Source organism: Garra rufa, chromosome 14 (genome assembly GCF_049309525.1).
Source record: "Garra rufa chromosome 14, GarRuf1.0, whole genome shotgun sequence".
Taxonomy (NCBI): Eukaryota; Metazoa; Chordata; class Actinopteri; order Cypriniformes; family Cyprinidae; genus Garra; species Garra rufa.
In genome coordinates, this window is record NC_133374.1 from 23,741,922 (window position 1) to 23,764,365 (window position 22,444).

The window sequence follows — 22,444 nt, forward strand, 5'->3', positions numbered from 1 at the left end:
CGACACTCGACTTATCGTGACTACATTTAAGATGGCGGCGGGCGCTAAACTTCTTGCAGTTACTGTCTGTATAAATCTACTTGTAAATAAACTACCGGTGCTTTTTATGAGTTCTCAATGTCTCGTTTTAAATGTCAGGGCCCTTGGAAGTCTACCAATGAAGTGTGGAGCTACTTTGTGCCTCGTAAATGGCGTAAAACAGTGATTTATTTACATGGCTCCTTCGATGCCCGATTGACTTTCATTGACAAGCTGTTGTAAGCATCGGCTAACTGACCCCAGATTTCGGACAGCAGTGGACAAGACGAGATGAGATATGCAAGGTACGTTTACACTCGGTATCATGATTCAATACACTTTAGGTCAAAATCACACCGGAGTTCTCCTTTAACATGATCCACCTAAACTATGAAGGACAGCGGTAACATGATGACAGATGTATATAGTTGTCCAAGTTTCGGTGACATTATCTTATCAAGACATCTGTGAGTTTCAGTTTTTCTTTTCAACAACTAATTTGACTCTTCCTGGCCCTTATTGTTGCTCTACACAAAAGTTTCTATACATTGCAGGACGCAGTTTTGCTTTTCCACCCTTTAATTGTCTGTCATCGGTCTCCTGTGAATTAGTGCATTTTGAATCCTGTCCAAAGCCACAATCGATGCCTATTAAGTGACTGCAGCTTCGTTATGATTCATGTTGGGAAATTGATATTAAGATCAATATGCCGGTCTCAACACTGCGGCTCGTGCCATTATGTGGAAATGGTTGTGTTTAACTGGCTTGGAGGTTTGGCAGCAACATTTCAGAATCATTTGGAAGTTTGTTTACCAGGACAGGATGTCATGTGAATTCAAAAGATTCAAAATTGCGTAGCACTTTATACAGCAAAAACAAGATTATCTGAAGACAATGTGTGATTTTTGCTTCCCTTTAACATTGTTAAATGTAATATTTAGCAAATATCTATTTTTCATACTGAACATTATACTGTTGTGATGACTAAATTTACATTCTGTCATATAAACATATAAGTATTATCATTTATAGGCCATAACATGAAAATAAATACTAATATATGTTAATATATTTAATATATCTTTTTAATACCATAGAGAGAAAATGTTACTGCTTCCCCTAAAAACATGATTTTGGTAATTTAAGTATTATTTATATAATATTATAATATTTATTTAAATTTTAAATTAGCTTTTGAATTACAGTTTTATATTTTCAGATTTTAGTAAGTTTATGTACTTTTTTTTATTAGTCTTTAATATTTCTGCTTTATTTTCCTGAAAACAGGTTTTCATTTTAGTTTATTTTAGTCATTTTATGTACAAATTGTTTATTCATTTTTATACAAGTTTTAGTTTATTGTTTTAATATTTCTATTTAATTTTAATTTACTTAAAATTTACAAAACTATTTTAGTTGAGTAATTTTAGTACTTATTATTAGTACTTATTTATTTCTGTTAGTTGCCAAAGCAGCATTTCTATTTTTCTTTTTTTAATCTGAACTATTTTTGTCAGAACTGTGAAATACAATTTATTTTTGTTAATATTTTAGTTTATTTTAGTAATTTTATGTACTAATTTTTATTAATCTTTGTTTTTGCTTTAATATTTCTATTTAGCTTTAATTTACCTGAAAACAATTTTTTTAGATAAGTAATTATTACAATTTTATGTTTTTAGGTTTCATTTTCATTTCAGTTTATTTTAGTAATTTTATGTACAAATTTTTATTAGTCTTTGTTTTTGTTTTAATATTTCTATTTAGCTGTAATTTACCTGAAAACAACTTTTTTAGATAAGTATTTTTTGTATTTTTATCTGTTAGTTGCCAAGGAAACATTTATATTTTTCCGTTTTAATCTAATATTTAGTATTTTTTTATTTTTAAACATTTTTTTGCTTATACTGTGAATTACATTTTATATTTTAAGGTTTCATTTTCATTTTAGTTTATTTTAGTCATTTAATGTACAAATTTGTATTAGTCTTTGTTTTTGTTCTATTTGTTTTGTTTGTATTTAGCTTTAATTTACTTGAAAACAAGACTTTTTAAAATAAGTTAATTTTAGTACTTATATTTATTTCTATTAGTTGCCAAGGCATAAATATTATTGTTATTAATTAATTAATTAATTATTTTTAAATCTAATATATATTTCTTATTTAAACTTTTTTTGTTAATACCGTGAATTACAATTTTATGTTTTCAGGTTTCATTTTCATTTTAGTATATTTTAGTAATTTTATGTAACAACTTTATTTTAGATTCGTAATTTTAGTACTTATATTCATTTCTGTTGCCAAGTCAACATTTCTTTTTTTTTTTTTTTTTCTTTTTAAGCTTAAGTTTATTTTTTATTTCAGCAATTTTTTTGTTAATTACTGAAATGATTTTTAATAGTTTAATAGTTAAGGCTAACAACACTGGCCATCGTTCAGGTTCATAGCACAAAATGTGTTGGAGTTATGCTCCAAAGTTTAATACTTTAGCTCTTATAACTTTTTACCCAGAGTTGAATCCCGTGTGTAATAGTGTTAAATGACCCTCTCCTGCGTGTCTAGTTCTGCCCGAGGTAAGAGAAGGTGTGAAAGAGTGGTGAGTCACTGTACTGGGGTAAAGCCCTGTGCGTCTGATGTGTGTGTTAACGCATTGAGTCAGCAGTGTCGTCCTGCATTAGAGGAGCTGTTGGTATATGACTGTCCTACTGCAGTTTAATTCATCTTTGACGAATAGCTTTTGCTATTTCTGTGATATGGAACAGTGAGCACCAGCTCTTCAGAGGTTTCCTTCCTCGCTCGGCTGCGTCTCTCGTCAGAGGCTACAGCAGGTGATTCTGGATCTGATGCCGGCGCTTCCTCTACCCGAGGATGAGATGCAGTCAGCTGCACAGATGTGTCAACATCCCTGTCTGCTCGCCACCTCTCACTGCTGACAGCAGTCTGAGCTACCATTAGGGATTAAGCAGACCACCCTACTGTGTCTTAGCCATTACACTATAAGCTCTTTATGCATGTCTGTACATAAGAGGGAAAGAAAAGACAATTTCCCTTGCTTTTCCACTTCATTTGGTGCTGATCCTCGAATTAAGAATTCAAGAGAGCAGAAAGTGATTTGATGTTTGTTTACTTTATGGCTGTTAATTTAGTTTGTTGTAAGGATGCAGTGGTACCTATGGATTTTTTTCACACAGTTCTGACTTTTTTTCTCAGAATTGTGTGATATAAAATCACATTTGCGAGAGATATACTCACAATTCTGAGAAAAGAAGCAATTGCGTGTTATAAAGTCAGAATGGCGAGATATAAACTCTGATATAAATTCTGAAACAACTTTATTTCTCAGAAATGCAACTTTATTTCTCAGAATTGCAAGTTTGTTTCTCAGAATTGCGGCTTTTTTTTCTTAGTTTATTTCTAAAACCTGCGACTTTTTTTTCTTAGAATTGCGACTATTTCTCAGAATTGCAAGTTTAATTCTTAGATTTGCAACTATCCTGAGAATTATGACTTTATTTCTCAGAATTGCAAGTTTATTTGTCAGAATTGTGACTTTATTTCTCAGAATTGCGACTTTATTTCCCAGAATAGTGACTTTGTTTGTCAGAATTGCAAGTTTGTTTCCCAGAATTGCAACTTTATTTCTCAGAATAGTGACTTTGTTTGTCAGAATTGCAAGTTTGTTTCTCAGAATTGCGATTATTTTTCAGAATTGCAACTTTATTTCTCAGAATTGTGACTTTGTTTCTCAGAATTGCGACTGTTTTTCAGAATGGCAACTTTATTTCCCAGAATTGCAACTTTATTTCTCAGAATTGTGACTTTATTTCTCAGAATTACAAGTTTATTTGTCAGAATTGCAACTTTATTTCCCAGAATTGCAACTTTATTTCTCAGAATTGCAAGTTTGTTTCTCAGAATTGCGACTGTTTTTCAGAATTGCAACTTTATTTGTCAGAATTGTAACTTTATTTCTTAGAATTAAGTTAATTTCTCAGATTTGCAAGTTTAATTCTCAGATTTGCAACTATCCTGAGAATTATGACTTTATTTCTCAGAATTGCAACTTTATTTCTTAGAATTTAGTTTAATTCTCCGATTTGCACCTATTTCTGAGAATGATGACTTTATTTGTCAGAATTGCAACTTTATTTCTAAGAATTGCATCCATTTCTCAAAACTGTGAGTTTATTTCTAAGACCTGCGACTTTATTTCTCAGAATTGCGACTATTTCTCAGAATTTAGTTTATTTCTCAGATTTGCAAGTGTAATTCTTAGATTTGCAACTATCCTGAGAATTATGACTTTATTTCTCAGAATTGCGAGTTTATTTCTAAGACCTGCAATTTTATTTCTCAGATTTGCAACTTTTTTTTTTTTTAGAATTTTAACTTTATTTCTCAGAATTGTGACTTTATTAGTCAGAATTGCGACTTTATTTCTCAGAATTGCAAGTTTGTTTCTCAGAATTGCGACTAATTCTCAGAACTGTGAGTTTATTTCTAAGACCTGCAATTTTATTTCTCAGATTTGCAACTTTTTTTTTTTTAGAATTTTAACTTTATTTCTCAGAATTGTGACTTTATTAGTCAGAATTGCGACTTTATTTCTCAGAATTGCAAGTTTGTTTCTCAGAATTGCGACTAATTCTCAGAACTGTGAGTTTATTTCTAAGACCTGCGACTTTATTTCTCAGAACTGTGAGTTTATTACTAAGAACTGCAGGTTTATTTCTCAGAATTGTGACTTTCTCAGAATTTCAGTAATCATTCTGATATGCTCATTTGATGCTCAAGAGACATTTCTTATTATTATCAATGTAAAACATTGCAAAACAAAACCGTTCTGTCTGGATTTTTTGATGCGTAGAAAGTCTAAAAGAGCAGTGTTTATTTAAAATAGAAGTCTTTGTAAAATTACAAATATCTATAAATGAAAATCTTACTGATCCAAAACATTTTAACAGCTTGAACTTAATTCTGTGGAAGAAAGAAGATGTTAGGCATAGTCTGTTCCTAACATAAAGCTATCAAAAGGCTTCAGAAGGGTTGTTATGTAGCAAGTCATACAGTATGTACTGCTTTTGTGGCTTTTTTCCAAACTTTTACCCAAAGACATATGTCTTGAAACAACATGATTTTTTTCAAATCCCAGCATGAGTTATTTTTTTTCCCTTTCATATTTGCCAATTACATAATTCGGATGATTAATTTTCTTGCTCCGTGTATTTATAGAAGTCAGACCTACTGTTCAGTGAGCAGCCCATGCTGATAGCTACAGGAGGCCTGAATGTAAACATTCCAGTAGAGAATTCTCCTGCTGGGCGGCACAGTCAGTTTTTCCACTGCTGCCTCCCTGGAGCTCGAGATCTGTAAGGATCTAAAGAACTGTGCCCGTATGAAGGTCTCCTCTGCACATGCCCTCAGTTACTCGCAGGTTTTGTCAGATTGTTCTCTATACTTACAACTCTTGCTTGACGAATAAGTGTGTCCTGTTACATCAGCGCTGAAAAATTCACTTCACGGCGGAAGCGAGCCAAACAAATGTCATATGAGGTCTTGGTTGTCTCGGTTTGCGTGTCACTGCTGTTATATCCAACATAGAGAACCAGATACGTCATTGCAGCAAATACAGACCTGCTTGTCAGATGCTTGTTCTTATGAGATATGGGTGCAGGATAACATAAAATATTTTTGGACTTCTGGTGTTCTACAAGTCCTACTTGTTCACTTGTTATTTGTTCAGACAATGACTCAATGACCAGATCCGGTCACATTAAAACATCTGAGCAAAAGTCTGAATCACGACCTCTAGTGCAGCATTCACAGGATTTAGTGTAGCTAACAGTCAGGGATGCCTGATAGATTATTACGAAATGGGAAATGGGAAACATGCACGCCTTTCTCATTGCGAATGAATTCCACTCAGGCTTTGAACCGCAAGCTTGGCTGGCCAACTCGACTCAAACTAACCCCAAACGAACTCGCTTCCTTCTACACCCACCGGCTGAACCCCCACCTCTTGACCCACCAGTGATACCAGCTCTCTTTAACCAGCAGCCCGGAGATCCTCTCTGTAATTGGGTCTGAAGTCTTGCGTAACCGCTATATCCCACGGTTGAGATGGTTGAGATGGGGAGAGTGAGGCAAATTCCCCTTTACAGAAGAAACCCAAACACCCTTAGAAAAAACTACATGTTTTTTTAAAATCAACTAGTCATATGTAAAAAATTGTGTATGAAAGGCATTTATAATTATATATAGGCTGTTTCAGATTTATTTTACCCCAATCATGCTGTTGAGGACATTTACTTAAGAATCATTGTGTTAAAAAAGAGAAAGACGGAAAACAATGAAATGGAACTGGATACTTAAAAAATGTGGAATTTTTTTAACTGTGAATAAAAGCAAAAAACAAGATGAAGACATAACCTAATGTCTTAAAAAATGTCTGTATGATTGCGTAATAAGGCTGAGTGTTTGTACAGATTTCCTGTATTGATTCTGATTCATTTTGATTTTAAATTTAGCTCTGTTCGAAGAGATAGATTTGGGCATTTTTTTTTCTTCTTTTTTTGCTTTCGAATCAGACTACACAGTTTGTACTGTGTATCTTTAAGGATCAACGAATCACAGTTTGCACTGTGTATTTTTGGATTCTCTTAAAAGAACTGTTTTATAAGAGTCATTTATTCATGAATCAGATTATGTAGTTTGTACTATGTATTTTTTAAACCACTAAAAAGAACTGGTTCGTAAGAGTCATTTATTTATGAATCAGACTACACAATTTGATTCACTTAAAAGAACTGGTTCGTAAGAGTTGGTTGATCATGATCAAACTAAACAGTTTGCACTGTGTATTTTTTGATTCTCTGAAAATAACTTTTTTATAAGAGTAATTTATTCATGAATCAGACTACATAGTTTGTACTTTGTATTTATTCATTTACTAAAAAGAACTGGTTGTAAGAGTCATTTATTCATGATTTATTTTTTTTTAAACAAAAATTACTGGTTTGGAAAAGTAATTTATTCATGACTCAGACTACACAATTTGTATTTTATGTGTTTGATTCACTTAAAGGAACAGGTTCGTAAGAGTCATTTATTCGTGAATCAGACTGGTTTGTAATGTATTTTTTTTTCTCTCATTCACAACTAGTGACTACACAGCTAGTTTTTTTATTTACCAAAAATATTTGGTTCGTAAGAGTCATTTATTCATGAATCAGACTACACAATTTGATTCACTTAAAAGAACTGGTTCGTAAGAGTCATTTATTCATGAATCAGACTACACAATTTGATTCACTTAAAAGAACTGGTTCGTAAGAGTTGGTTGATCATGATCAAACTAAACAGTTTGCACTGTGTATTTTTTGATTCTCTGAAAATAACTTTTTATAAGAGTAATTTATTCATGAATCAGACTACATAGTTTGTACTTTGTATTTATTCATTTACTAAAAAGAACTGGTTGTAAGAGTCATTTATTCATGATTTATTTATTTTTTTAAACAAAAATTACTGGTTTGGAAAAGTAATTTATTCGTGACTCAGACTACACAATTTGTATTTTACGTGTTTGATTCACTTAAAGGAACAGGTTCGTAAGAGTCATTTATTCGTGAATCAGACTGGTTTGTAATGTATTTTTTTTTCTCTCATTCACAACTAGTGACTACACAGCTAGTTTTTTTATTTACCAAAAATATTTGGTTCGTAAGAGTCATTTATTCATGAATCAGACTACACAATTTGATTCACTTAAAAGAACTGGTTCGTAAGAGTCATTTATTCATGAATCAGACTACACAGTTTGATTCACTTAAAAGAACTGGTTCGTAAGAGTTGGTTGATCATGAATCAGACTACACAGTTTGCACTGTGTATTTTTGGATTCTCTGAAAATAACTGTTTTGTAAGAGCAATTTATTCATGGATCAGACTACATAGTTTATACTGTGTATTTAATCATTTACTAAAAAGAACTGGTTCATAAGAGTCATTTATTCATGAATCAGACTACACAGTTTGTAATGTATTTTTTTATTCACTAAAAAAGAACTGGTTTGTAAGAGTCATTATTCATGAATCAGACTACATTGTTCAAAATTTATTTTTTATTCACTAAAAAGAACTGGTTCATAAGAGTCACTTATTCATGAATCATATTACATAGTTTGCACTATGTATTTTTGCATTCACTAAAACAAACTGGTTTATAAGAGTCATTTATTTTTTAATCAGACTATACAATTTGTACTGTTTTTATTTGATTCACTTAAAAAATGGTTTGTAAGAGTCAGTTGGTGATGAATCAGACTACACAGTTTGTAATGTATTTTTTTTCATTTACTAAAAAGAACTGGTTCGTAAGATTCATTATTCGTGAATCAGACTACACAGTTTGTACTATGTATTTTTTTCATTTGCTAAAAGAACTGGTTCGAATCAATTGATCACGAATCAAACTACACAGTTTGCACTGTGTATTTTTGGATTCACTTAAAACTGTTTTGTAAAAGTAATTTATTTATAAATCTGACTACATAGTTTGTACTGTGTATTTTATCATTGACAGAAATGAACTGGTTCGTAAGAGTCATTTATTCATGAATCACGCTACCTTAATCATGCTGAATGTTTGTAAATCTCTGAAAAGAACTGGTTCATAAGAGTTCATTTATTCACGAATACGTTTTTGGCTTGTGAATTGGGTTGTTTATAAGAAAAACACCTTCATAGAGCTCCAGTAACTGACAGCTCCAGCAGTAGTGGATAAAGAGCTCAAGCTTCAGGTTTCTCACAGTCTAGACCCACCACAACGGAGAGTGTTTGAAATAGCGGCTCAATCGACCAAACTGCCTGGCTTCTCATCAGGTCAGCTCTTCTTTCCTATGGCACGCAAACATACTTGAAAACATACTCATTCGCAATTTCCTAAGGTTAGAAAGCCAGGAAATGAGATCGGCTGGATGTGTCTTAATTGGAGATTGTCGTCCTCTCTGGAGCAGACGAACTGGCTGCTTCTCATACCAGCATTCAGTCTGGCTCTCTTTCATTCTCACAGTTCTTTCACTCTTTCTTTCATCCCTGGATAGAGCTTGTGAATTTTGTGAAGTTAGACACCCTGGGAATTGACACACAATATCCTCCTAGCAGCACTAGAGAGAGCCGTTCACATAAGAGGACTCTGTTTTCCGTTCGACGCTAGACTTTTCATTTGGCCATTACTGCTTTCTGAAGGCCGCTTGTGTAAAACCGTTTGTTCAGAAGGATGTTTTTAGAGATTCAAATCACTTCAGATAGAGAAATCACACCAGAAAATGGAAGGATTTGAGCTTTGAACTGTGTGAAGAATGAGCAGTGCCCTTTGATTTCTGTGGAAAGACTGTAGTTCCTGTGTTTGCACAGTGCGACAGTCTCTAAAATCAGCTCTCTGTTTTTCCAGGTCTTTAAGGGTGAATTTCAGCTACCTGATTTTCTTAAAGAACAAACACAGGTATGGTAGATACTCTGCCTGTCCTTAAGCTCTTCATAAATAGCTTGTGTTAATTAATTTTGTTCTTCCTGTTTGTTTTTTCAGTAATAAAATGGTCATTTAATTCCCATCTGCTTCCACTCACTCTGATTCTCTGCTCTTCACGTAATTTCTGATCATAACGCTGGTTAATATGGTGTCCTGTGGTCTCCTCCAGTCTGTGCTCCTCTGATCTCATGTTTTCATTTTTTTGATCTGATCACATTAGCTGTAGATCTGTGGCCTCATTTCAAACACTCTGTTCAATAGTCATAGGCTTTTCTGCTGACTAGTAGGCCTATACTGCCCCCTCTTGGACAAATAATGTCCTTCAGTGGACATGTATTTCACTCAATATTAACACTCTTGAGCAGCTGTGGGGGATTCTGTAGAGACGAGCTAAGCAAAACTCCCCATTAAAGACCAGGGCATTTAAGGAGGTCGTCCTCCAGGAGTTAAACAGGACAGATGTGAAAATTTGCCATGAACTTGTACACTCAGTGCCAAGAAGGGTCAGAGCAGTATACTTAATGTTCTGGAGGACATATTAAGTACTAGAATATTATACATTTGCTGAATTACATATAGGGTGTATTCATTTCTGCAATCCATTATTTAAACAAAATTGGCTAATTTACTTATATTACAGGAAATATTTGTTTTTATTAAGTATATGTTTAATACATTTAAATATAGCCATCTTTCCATGAATTATATTAGTGATCATTAAGAAAATACATCTTTTATATATATATATATATATATATTAAGAGGGGGTGTACTCATTTATGCTGTGCACTGTATATATTTTCCAAAAAAAAAAAAAAAAAAAACACTAGTTCAGAAGGTGATAAGTTTGAAGGGATAGTTCACCCAAAAATAAAATTCTGTCATTAATTTCTCACCCTCATGTCGTTCCAAACCCGTAAGATGTAATAAAATCTGAGAGCTTTCTGATCCTGCATAGACGGCAATGCAACTATGACATTCAAGGCCCAGAAAGGTAGTAAGGACATTGTTAAAATGGTCCATGTAACATTTGTGTGAATGCACGTCGAAGACCAACAGGGAAGAGAGGAAATTGTTAAACAAAGTCATTATTTTTGTTTTCTTTGCTTACAAAAAGTATAGCAGTTGAACCACTGATGTCTCATGGACTATTTTAATGATGTCCTTACTACCTTTTTGGGCCTTGAACGTGTCAGTTGTGTTGCTGTCTATGCAGGGTCAGAAAGCTTTAGGATCTCATAAAAAAATATCGTAATTTGTGTTCTGAAGATGAACGAAGGTCTTACGGGTTTGGAACGACATGAGGGCGAGTAATTAATAACAGAATTTTCATTTCTGGGTGAACTATCCCTTTAAGAGGGTTGGAGTTGGAGTGGGCTATGATTCAAAATCTGATGAATCACTAAATACACATAAATGTGAACAATTCACATGAACTCTCATCAGATCTGATTTAAAGAAGAAATAAAAACTAACATCACTGAAGGAATGCTGTTCATTCACACATAACACTAGGCTGTACTGTATTGTGTCCACACATGTGTAACAGATGTTTCTCTTATCACAGCTTCAGAAGTCCCCAGAAAAGCCAAACCCAAGTTAGGAGAAGACGAGCGCTTTATCAACAGAAGTGAGTTATTATCATATCTACTGGCAAACTTTGCTCCCTCTTTGGATCAAATAGTGTTTTGAATCATTAACATGATTTACAGTACAAGAGGCATTTTAAGGAAATGGAGCTAGCTGTGCTAGAAAAACAATTGTTATTAATGAAATGAATGAAAACAAAATGTCTGTGGTTTTATTTATTATTTGATATTTCTGGCTTCATATTTAAAGTATTATTCCAGAAATAGACTGGGATAGTTCACCCAAATATGAAAATTACCTCATGATTTACTCACCCTCGAGCCATCCTATGTGTATATGACTTTCTTCTTTCAGATGAAAACAATCAGAATTCTATTAAAAAATGTCTTGGCTCTTTCAAGCTTTATAATAGCAGCGAATGGCTGCTGAAACTTTAAAGCCAAAAAAGCACATCCATCCATCATAAAAAGTGCTCCACATGCCTCCGGGGGGTTAATAAAGACAGGGATGTGATTTTTCCGGATTAATCCGGAATTCCGGATTTTTCGACCTGAAAATGTGACCTATGTCACGTATTTGCGACCGTTCGCAAATGGCGGATGGCGAAGTATGATTCCGGACCGCAAGATGCGTCCATGCGGACCGTGAAAGCTTTTGACATAATAATAATAATAAAAAAAAATGCCAAACGCTATTTCTAATAAATACATTTATATCAAGCACACTAGGGTCAGCGTTTGGGTGCAATCTTCCGTGCAGTGAGGAGAGGAGAGATCGGCAGACAGATGTAGCTTTCAGTGAGTGAAAAATTTGGTTGGAAAATGCATTATTTTGGGGTTACGTCGCAAAATATTGTAAATATATCTTTTTATACTGTATTTTTATACATATTTATATTTTAAACCACGACGGTGAGCCAATGGATATCACACAAGCAACGTGAAAACTGCATATTAAAGTGAAAGTAAAAACAGCGCTTTCAGCATCTAATGTGCACATTCTCTAAGATACAATGATAGACGAATATACTTCATATGCTGATATTAATTTACTTCCCTAATATTTCTCTTCTGCAAAACAAAAAGAAAAGTATTTTGTGTAGGCTAAGGGTTTTTGAAAGTCAGTTCTTGAAATAAAGCTCTTCATTTTTATTGATGACTGTAGTGTTATTAGGGGTTAAGAAAGACTTAATTATTTCAGGTTGTCTTAAATGTGGGGACTGAAAGGCAAGAATTGCGATGGAACTTTATAAGGTTATCCATTGAATAAATATGAGCGCTGCGCGTTTCAAAGTCAGCTGCGGCGCTGTTTTGTGTGTCATTCTGATAGCGCCTCCTGCTGGAAGAGAATCATCTGACATTTTTAATCAGCTCGTACGTCTACTGTTGTCAAAAAGACCAATGTAAACAAATCAGTCCATGGTTTTAAGCACCAAACACGTAGAATTGTAAATGTTATCTGATGGATCGACAAGATCATGTGTTATACAAATTTAAACAATTAAGGCAATAAAATATGTGTTAATTAATATAATACTTGATTGACAATAATTGTTTAAATTAATATAAGAATTGATACTTTTGACTCTTGAAGGCTGGAATGTGAATTTTTTTTATTTTAAGAAATATTTTTTGTTTTGTGAAATCTGCATCTCAATTGTAAATCATGCTTTTTACAGTCATTTTAATAATTTATTTATTTATTAAATTTTGTTCAGGTCTTTAAAAAAGTATTTAAATGTGTAGAATTTAAGATAAAATATGCTGCAGATACCCTGGTCTCGCAAAAAACAAAACAAAACATAAATAGTTTTTTATATATAATTGTCTGGACCTCGGCTGGTGCGTAGTGTTCATTACTGGACCTCAAGCTGTTTTAGTTGAAGACCCCTGGATTAGATGATCGATTTTGAGTGATTTTCTACTATGGCAGGATGTTTAAGCTGCATTAACATTAACTTACTTGTATTTGCTAGCTATTAGGGATGCTCATTTCGGTTAATTTTCCCAAACGAAAACCGCAAATCATTACCCTGGGGGGGGGGGGGGGGTCTTAGTATATTTTCCTGCTTTTTTGTCCTTAGCCAATCACATGCCTGATAAAGACCTTCTAAAGTGAATCGATGCATTTGTGTACGAAAAATATCCATATTTACAACTTTATAAAACCGTAATCGTAGGATGTAGGCCTTTATTAACCCCCAGGAGCTGTGTGGAGTGCTTTTTATGATAGTTGGATGCACTTTATTGGACTTTAAAATCTCAACAGCCATTCACTGCCTTTATAAAGCTTGGAAGTGCCAGGATATTTTTTAATATAACTCCAACTGTATTCGTCTGATAGAATGAAGAAGAATGTCATACACACCTAGGATGGCTTGAGGGTAAGTCATGTGGTCATTTTCATTTTTGTGTCAACTATTCATTTAAAATCCAATTTATGAACGGTCAAGATAAAATTAAGTAGTTATTTTTCATGATTTTTCAGGAGATCTTTTGCTGTTCTGTTAATTGGCTAAATTGTATAGTAAGTCCATGAAGACACATTTAGCAAACGGATGTCACAGTTTGAGAATTATTTGTTATATGTGTTATTTTCTGATACAGGCTGTGAAAGCATCATAATATGGCACACAGGCCTTCGTTTGCACTGTCACATTAGTAAAGGTGACAGTGACGTAGCGGCTCTTTTACTCAGTTGTTGTGCTCTTGCTGTGTTTTAGGGCTGAGTAGAAGCAGATGCCGTGGGACCATGATGGACTTGCGTCACCCCCGCTATGCTGGGACCTCCATGCATGGAAACACTTACACAAACACATACACAACCACACACACAGGCCTCTGGACCCGGACCACTTATTGGAGGACAGTTTTGGCCTTTGATGTTGTACTGTAACAATTGTGGCCTAAGAATGTCATTGCTGTTCTGAATTTTGTGTTTTCTTCTCTTTTTTTTTTTTTTAATCTTTTTCCACACTGTACTTTAAGTTTCATTGACTTTCCTGGCTACACAAACCTGTGATTCTGTTATAAGAAAATACAGTGGATTTAATTAGCAGCAAGGAAATATTTATGGAGGAGCGTTAGCTTTTAGAAGACGCTATTGTCCTTTTTTATTTTCATGCCTTCGTAACGTGCAATTCCTTGGGTACTGAATGATGTGCAAGACTTCAATCTTGTGTAGAGATAGACATGCATTTTGTTCTCTGCATTCACAATGGAGTGACCTTATGTACATTGAGAGCTGTAATAAATGAGCTGCCAGTGTTGAACAGAAGAGGCTCATTGACATTTTCTCCATTGGCAGAGAAGCGCACATCGGTGATGTTTGTTGTTGTTTTTACGATTGTTATTTTTGTACTTAAGTGTAAATCATAATTATGTACTCTTTTATTTCTTTCAATGAAATAAACCCCTGAGCGCTGTTGGCAGCCAATATGCTGATATTAGTCACATTCTTATATTAGCAGCAGCAAACCAGGTGCCTCATTCACTTACAGCATCTGTGACCCTGGACCACAAAATCAGTCTTGCGTAGCATGGGTATATTTGCAGCAATAGCCAAAAATACATTGTATGGTTCAAAATTATCGATTTTTCTGTTATGCCAAAAATCATTAGGATATTAAGTAAAGATCATGTTCCATGAAGATATTTTGTACGTTTTCTACTGTAAATATATCAAAAGTAAATTTTTGGTTACCAACTTCATTTGGACAACTTTAAAGGTGATTTTCTCAATATTATGATGTTTTTACACCCTCAGATTCTAGATTTTCAAATAGTTGTGTCTCGGCCAAATATTGCTCTATGCCAATAAACCATATATTTTGATTTTTTTTTTTTTTTTTTTTGCACCCTCACATTTTCAAATACTTGTATCCCAGCCAAACCATACATCAATGGAAAGCTTATTTATTCAGCTTTTAGATAATGTATAAATCGCAATAAAAAAAAAAAAGACCCTTATGACTGGATCAGGGTCACATTTGTCCCACATAAAAGTCATTTGACTAGAGCTAGAGCGCCATCTAGTGGTTACTTTAATACACTGGACCATTGCCCGTGCTAGTTCCATTCTGTTATATTTTATACCGTTTGAAAGTTCATACTCACCAAGGCTGCATGTATTTGATCAAAAATAAAACCGTAAAACGGTAATATTGTGAAATATTCTGATTTAAAATAACTGTTTATTTGAATACATTTTAAAATGTCATTTATTTCACATTGCAGCACAACGTTACCAACTGCATGCACAGTGAGCGTTCCTCGTTGGAAGTTACCTAGCTGGGAACTAATTTCAGGCGCTGCATGATATTACTGCACCTGCTGCGTCCATATTACGGCAGCAAACTTTCTTGACTATTACGCTGGAATGGGAATGTAGTTCCTAATCTTATCGGCCTAGAAAATCGCATCTTTACATTTTCAGCCGGTCTTAGTACACCATATAACTGCAGAAGAGTCAAGTTTTAAATGGGACAAATACCGAAACTCGGTTATTTTTGAACGCGATGCTATTGGTCTAATAGGATTCAATGATCTATGCTAAGCTATGCTAAAAGTGATATCGCCAGAACAGGAGAACGGCTGAATGGATTTCAAAACGGTAAAAATCAATTTATTAACTCGGGGGGAGTTGGAGAATGAGCCTATTTCCAAAAAAAAAAAAAGTGGAGTGTTCCTTTAAGCCGTTTTTTTCTGAATGTGGAAGACTTCTGATAATAACTAAGATATCAGAATAAGATATTACTTTAAAATAACAAGGTAAGACACCAGTTTGCAATATCAAGCAACAAAAAGCTAAAAATATCTGGAAGGGATGATCGGAGGCGTACACACAATGTGCAAATAAGGTGGCTAATATTAATAATATGTAAATATGTATATTTTGATCTACTGTTTAAACTTCAGTTCGAAGAGATTGAAAATGTACAGTAAGTGTCACAGGCAGCTACATTTTTCTGCATATGAAAATGTTTTAATCTTAATGAACACCTTTTTTTCCATAATACATGTACATTCAAGGTAAATGATACATCCGTTACAATACATACTTCATTCTGATGTTGGCGTCCAAACGAAAATGTACATATATATTTTAAACGATTAGAAACCAGTGCACAACGTTGATAAGGGACATAACAGTCAACAAGTAACAAAGGTTTCCCACATTCAAATTGTACAGCTCTCCAGGTTAGCACAGTCTCTAAAACCAAAGTAAAAAATAGAGTCTGAAATACAGCTGACAGTAGTGTCCTCATAGAAATCCAGGGCTTTTCTCTTTATTTACAGTGCAATAATACACATGGATCGTAAGGAGGATCATAAATGTCTCACAGTAGAAATGAAAAATGATTTGTCTTTTATACACCTAATCAACAGTCTTCGAGTTATGGTTTAACATTGCACATGTGTATGACAAGGATGAAGATGTTTTAGAGGCTTTGGTACATGAGCTCCTGTCGGAAGTAAACCTTTCATAAGGGCTAAAACATCCCTCGCACGCATTCAACCGGAACCAAGAACAAAAGAAATTGGCGAGATTTGAGGCAGTGACCGATAGCCACATCATAAGACCACTTCTCCTATAATCTCTGTCAGCTGTTAGGAAAGTACAGTTGTTTGTTAGTTTTTGTTGATTTGGGCTGTTTGGAATAGCATACTAGCTACTACTACTTCTGCAGTATACAGTATGCATACTAAAGTGTGATTTGTCTGTATGCGAGAAATACCCTGATCACCAAATGTGTAATATATATCAGCACGTTGCACGGAATTTAATATCCCACAATGCAATTTGCTTGACTTAACAGTCCATTTCCAATATAACTGATTCATTTGAAGAGAATGTCAAAAGTTAACATTTTAATGTCATATAAATAACTTTATTTCCAAAATACAATTGGATTTTTCACATACTACTCAAAAAATAAATAAATAAATAAATAAATAACCGAGAGCTAGTTAGCTAGTATTCCATTCCGAACAGCTTTAGACATCAATTACTTGGAAATTGGGGAAGACAGTATGGAAGTGAATTACACTTAAAATGTGCAACTAGTATGCAGTGTTTATTTAACAAGCGCAATGAGACACATTTGATGATAACACAGCCATAACGTGCTAAAAGCAGGTCAAATTTAGTGGCATTTCTCATTTAAAGCAATAGTTCACCCAAAAATGAAAATTGCCCCATGAAGTATTCACCCTCAAACCATCCATGGTTGTCCTTGGCTGTAAACAAAACTTGCTTCTTCCAAAACTAGCATATTGTCGCCAGAGCTTACGCTACACCTACATGTACGTCATCCGATGACAGTCGGCGGAAACTAGAGATTATGGTTTATAAAGTTTTAAATATGGAATTTTCTTACACAAACACATCGATTCACTTTAGAAGGCCTTTATTAACCCTGTGGAGCAATTTTATGATGGATAGATGCACTTTGTTGGACTTTTCAAAATCTAAACAGCCATTCACTGCCATTATAAAGCTTGGAAGAGGCAGGACATTTTTAAATGTAACTCCAAATGTATTGGTCTGAAAGAAGGTGGTCATATACATCTAGGATGGTTTTAGTGTGAGCAAATCATGGGGTAATTTTCATTTTTGGATGAACTATCCCTTTAAAATCCAATTTCTGAACAGTCAGATCAGATTCAAGTAGGTCTTTTTTTATGATTCGGGACATAATTGGAGTTCATCATTTGCAAAATGATAAGTGTGAATAAATGGTAATAAAGATCTGATGTGGAAATAACTGTTTAAAAGATTGTGGTCGGTAAGATTTGTTTTAATGTTTTTGAAAGAAGTCTCTTATGCTCACTGAGGCTGCATGCATTTGATTAAAAATACGGTAAAAACTGTAATATTGTGAAATATTATTATTAGAATTTAAAACAGCTGGTTTCTATTTGAATATATTTTAAAATGTAAATTATTCCAAAGTAGTCTTCTATGGAAGCCTGTTTCCACCACTGAATACATTTTTTTTTTTAAATGTTGCAACTTTTTTTTTTAATCAGAATTGTGAGATATAAACTTACAATTGCGAGTTATAAAGTCAGAATTGTGAGATATAAACTCGCAATTCTGAGAAATAAAGTCACAATTCCATGATATAAATTTGCAATTTTGAGAAATAAAGTAGCAATTTTGTGATATAAACTCGCAATTGCGAGTTACAAAGTCAGAATTGCAAGACAAAAACTCGCAATTCTGAGAAATCGAGTCAGAATTGTGTGATATAAACTCGCAATTCTGTGAATATAGTATTTTTTTCCCTCAGAACTAGACTTTATAACTCCTTGCGAGTTTATATCTCACAATTGCAAGACAAAAAGTCAGAATTGCGAGATACAAAGTAGCAGTTGTGAAAAAAGTCAGAATTGTGAGGTATAAACTCAATTCTGTGAACAAAGGCTTCTTTTTCCTCAAAGCTGGACTTTATAACTCCCAATTGTGAGTTTAAAGCTCATAATTGCAAGTTTATATCTCGCAATTCTGACTTCATAACTCGCAATTCTGACTTCATAACTCGCAATTCTGACTTCATAACTCGCAATTCTGACTTCATAACTCGCAATTCTGACTTCATAACTCGCAATTCTGACTTCATATCTCGCAATTCTGACTTCATAACTCGCAATTCTGACTTCATTACTCGCAATTCTGACTTCATTACTCGCAATTCTGACTTCATAACTCGCAATTCTGACTTCATTACTCGCAATTCTGACTTCATTACTCGCAATTCTGACTTCATTACTCGCAATTCTGACTTCATAACTCGCAATTCTGACTTCATAACTCGCAATTCTGACTTCATAACTCGCAATTCTGACTTCATATCTCGCAATTCTGACTTCATAACTCGCAATTCTGACTTCATTACTCGCAATTCTGACTTCATTACTCGCAATTCTGACTTCATAACTCGCAATTCTGACTTCATTACTCGCAATTCTGACTTCATTACTCGCAATTCTGACTTCATTACTCGCAATTCTGACTTCATAACTCGCAATTCTGACTTCATTACTCGCAATTCTGACTTCATTACTCGCAATTCTGACTTCATAACTCGCAATTCTGACTTCATAACTCGCAATTCTGACTTCATTACTCGCAATTCTGACTTCATAACTCGCAATTCTGACTTCATTACTCGCAATTCTGACTTCATTACTCGCAATTCTGACTTCATAACTCGCAATTCTGACTTCATAACTCGCAATTCTGACTTCATAACTCGCAATTCTGACTTCATAACTCGCAATTCTGACTTCATAACTCGCAATTCTGACTTCATAACTCGCAATTCTGACTTTATATAAAAAAAGTCAGAATTGCACGTTTATATGACAATTCTGAGGTAAAAAAAGAATTGTAAACTCGCAATTGCGAGAAAAAAAGTCAGAATTGTGAGATATAAACTCGCAATTCTGTGAACATAGTTTTTTTTTTCTCCTCGGAACTGGACTTTATAATTGCAATTGCGAGTTTATATCTCACAGTTGCGAGAAAAAAAGTCAGAATTGTGAGATACAAAGTTGCAAATGCGAAAAAATAAAGTAGGAATTGCTAGATACAAAGTTGCAAATGCGAAAAAAGTCAGAATTGCGAGATACAAAGTTGCAAATGCAAAAAAAAGTAGGAATTGCTAGATACAAAGTTGCAAATGCGAAAAAAGTCAGAATTGCGAGATACAAAGTTGCAAATGCAAAAAAAAGTAGGAATTGCTAGATACAAAGTTGCAAATGCGAAAAAAGTCAGAATTGCGAGATACAAAGTCGCAATTGAGAAAAAAGTCAGAATTATAACTCCTAATTGTGTGTTTGTATCTCACAGTTCTGAGAAAAATATGTCAGAATTGCAAGTTTATATGACGCAATTCTGAGAAAAAAAAGTCAGAGTTGCAAGATGTAAACTCGCAATTGCGAGAAAAAAGTCAGAATTGTGAGACATAAACTCAAAATTCTGTGAACATTTTTTTTTTTGTCCTCAGAACTGGACTTTATAACTCCCAATTGCGAGTTAATATCTCACAGTTGCGAGAAAAAAGTCAGAATTGTGAGATACAAAGTCCGAATTGCGAAAAAAGGTCAGAATTGCGAGTTTGCAGAATCGAAATTCTGACTTTATAACTCCCAATTGTGTTTATTTCTCACAGTTCTGAGAAAAAAAAGTCAGAATTGCAGGTTTATATGACGCAATTCTGAGAAAAAAAAGTCAGAGTTGCAAGATGTAAACTCGCAATTGTAAAAAAAAAAAAGTCAGAATTGTGAGATAAAGTCCCAATTACCTTTTTTATTTTTCATTCAGTGATGGAAACGGGCCTCCATAGTCTTCAGTGTCACATGAAATGTATTATTTCTTTTATTATTAATGTTAAAAAGAGTTGTGCTGCTTAAAATTTTCTTTAAAAAAAATCTTACTGACCCCAAACTTTAAAACAGTGTACAGTACATGCAATGTGAACAAAGCATAACGCCAACTCATCTTAGTGTCATCACACTCATCTCATCATGTGGAAGCAGTTTTCTGACCCGTGGAAGAGCCTGGACCCTTTCCAGACTTTAGGACACTGAGGGAAGTGTAGTGACCCCTGAAAGCACCTGTCAGTGAGGAGCATCACAGGTGTCATGGAGCGACAGATTCAAAGTGCAAAAGTATGAACGCAGGTCGTGAAACGTGTTACAAAGGCAACGTCAACTACTTTTATTCCAAGATCGCCATCATCCCCATCACCACCACCATCAACCGAAACATCGAGGGAATCGTACAGAAGAGAAGGGGCAATAGAGACGCTAAACAATAAAACGAGGCGTATAAATACTAGTACAAGATTATTGGCACAGTCCTTTTGGTCACACACTGTTTGGACGACTTCTTCGTGGCTTAGTTATTATTTAAGGGAGCTGTTGTAACGCAGCCTTGTTTGAGGATTGAAAACTGTGCTCAGCTAAACTGCTCGACGCCGGTTTTTATTCATCATCTTCACCGCTAAGAGAGGAATACTTACTGTACATTTGGCGGCCAGTAGGGACAGGAAACGGTTGTGACCCCTGTACGAGGCTTGCCATTTCTTATAAAAGCAGATCGAAAAGGACCTGATCGGTGCGGTGTGTGCTGGAGGCGTGTACAGCGAGAAAGGAAAAAACCTCAGTCACAGTGTGCTCAAACACCACGAGCATGCAGACAACGCCAGGGTCTGACACAACGGCATTCTGTGGCAGGCAAACGATATTGAGAGTCAAGACGTCGAGGCAGATCCCGGGCAGTCTCAAGCCTTGGGCTGTTGGGAACGAGAGAAGGAGATTCGGCCAGGCGGGACTCGGTGGGCGGCAGCCTACTCTTATTCTCACTTGTTCTCGATAAGGGTCTGCACCTTGTGTACTAGCTCCCGCGCTATTCGGAGGATGTGCTGCACGTCGTGGCGCTCCGCCATCTCTGTTACAGAGGAACACAAAGAATTCAGTTATTCAATAGACTGATACTTTCACACGGCCACATGCTGCATTTCCGGTCAAAAACTTGTCGTGCCATGATATTTTAAAGATGAAGTTGCTATTTCCCTGGATGTTACTGTAAATACTTTTTGTTTTATTGGTAATACATTTATTAGGCTGCAAGGAGCTGGGGGTTAGTGAAAATGTAGAAAAAAATAAATTATTTTTAGCCTTTTAATGTAAGATGTAATAATATATAACATAATAGCGTTAATATAATATAATACAATAATATAATAACATTTCCTTCTGATTTCTAAGGACTAAAATATGAAAATACACTACCAGTCAAAACTTTCTGAATAGTAAGATTTTTAAGGTTTTTAAAAGATCTCTTCTGCTCACCAAGTCTGCATTTATTTGATCCAAAGTACAGCAAAAACAGTATAATTTTAAATATATTTAAAATTAATTAACAAAAAAATAAATATATATATATATATATATATATATATATATATATATATATATATATATATATATATATATATATATTTACTATTTAAAATAACTGTTTTCTATTTGAATATATTTTAAAATGTAATTTAATTTAAAAGAATGATTACTTCAGTGTCACATGATTCTTCAGAAATCATTCTAATATACTGATTTGCTGTTTAAGAAACACATTTTTTTATTATTATTATCAATATTTAATACAGTTGAGAATATTCTTTCAGGATTCTTTGGTGAATAGAAAGATCCAAAGATCAACAATTATTTAAGATAAAAAGCTTTTGTAACATTACACACTGTACTATAATTTCTACACACTAGAAATTACA

The 22,444-nt window shown here is 34.2% G+C and overlaps 2 protein-coding genes across 3 annotated transcripts in view; one reads left to right on the forward strand and one right to left on the reverse strand.

Moving 5' to 3' along the window:
* tpst1 (tyrosylprotein sulfotransferase 1) overlaps positions 1–14,846 on the forward strand; it is a 66,566-nt gene extending 51,720 nt beyond the window's left edge. The window contains exons 4-6 of one of the 2 annotated variants that reach the window (XM_073817769.1): positions 9,475–9,525; positions 11,120–11,182; positions 13,865–14,846. In XM_073817769.1, coding sequence (XP_073673870.1) covers positions 9,475–9,525; positions 11,120–11,155 — 87 coding nt within the window. In that variant the 3' untranslated portion in view covers positions 11,156–11,182; positions 13,865–14,846. The remainder of the gene's footprint in view (positions 1–9,474; positions 9,526–11,119; positions 11,183–13,864) is intronic. The other variant, XM_073817770.1, reaches the window with a different exon arrangement.
* A 6,628-nt stretch (positions 14,847–21,474) lies between these two features.
* The window catches only part of sgsm2 (small G protein signaling modulator 2), an 86,633-nt gene continuing 85,663 nt past the window's right edge, over positions 21,475–22,444 (reverse strand). Inside the window, exon 24 of the mRNA XM_073818108.1 lies at positions 21,475–21,600. Within this exon, the coding sequence (XP_073674209.1) occupies positions 21,512–21,600 (89 nt within the window). The 3' untranslated portion in view covers positions 21,475–21,511. The remainder of the gene's footprint in view (positions 21,601–22,444) is intronic.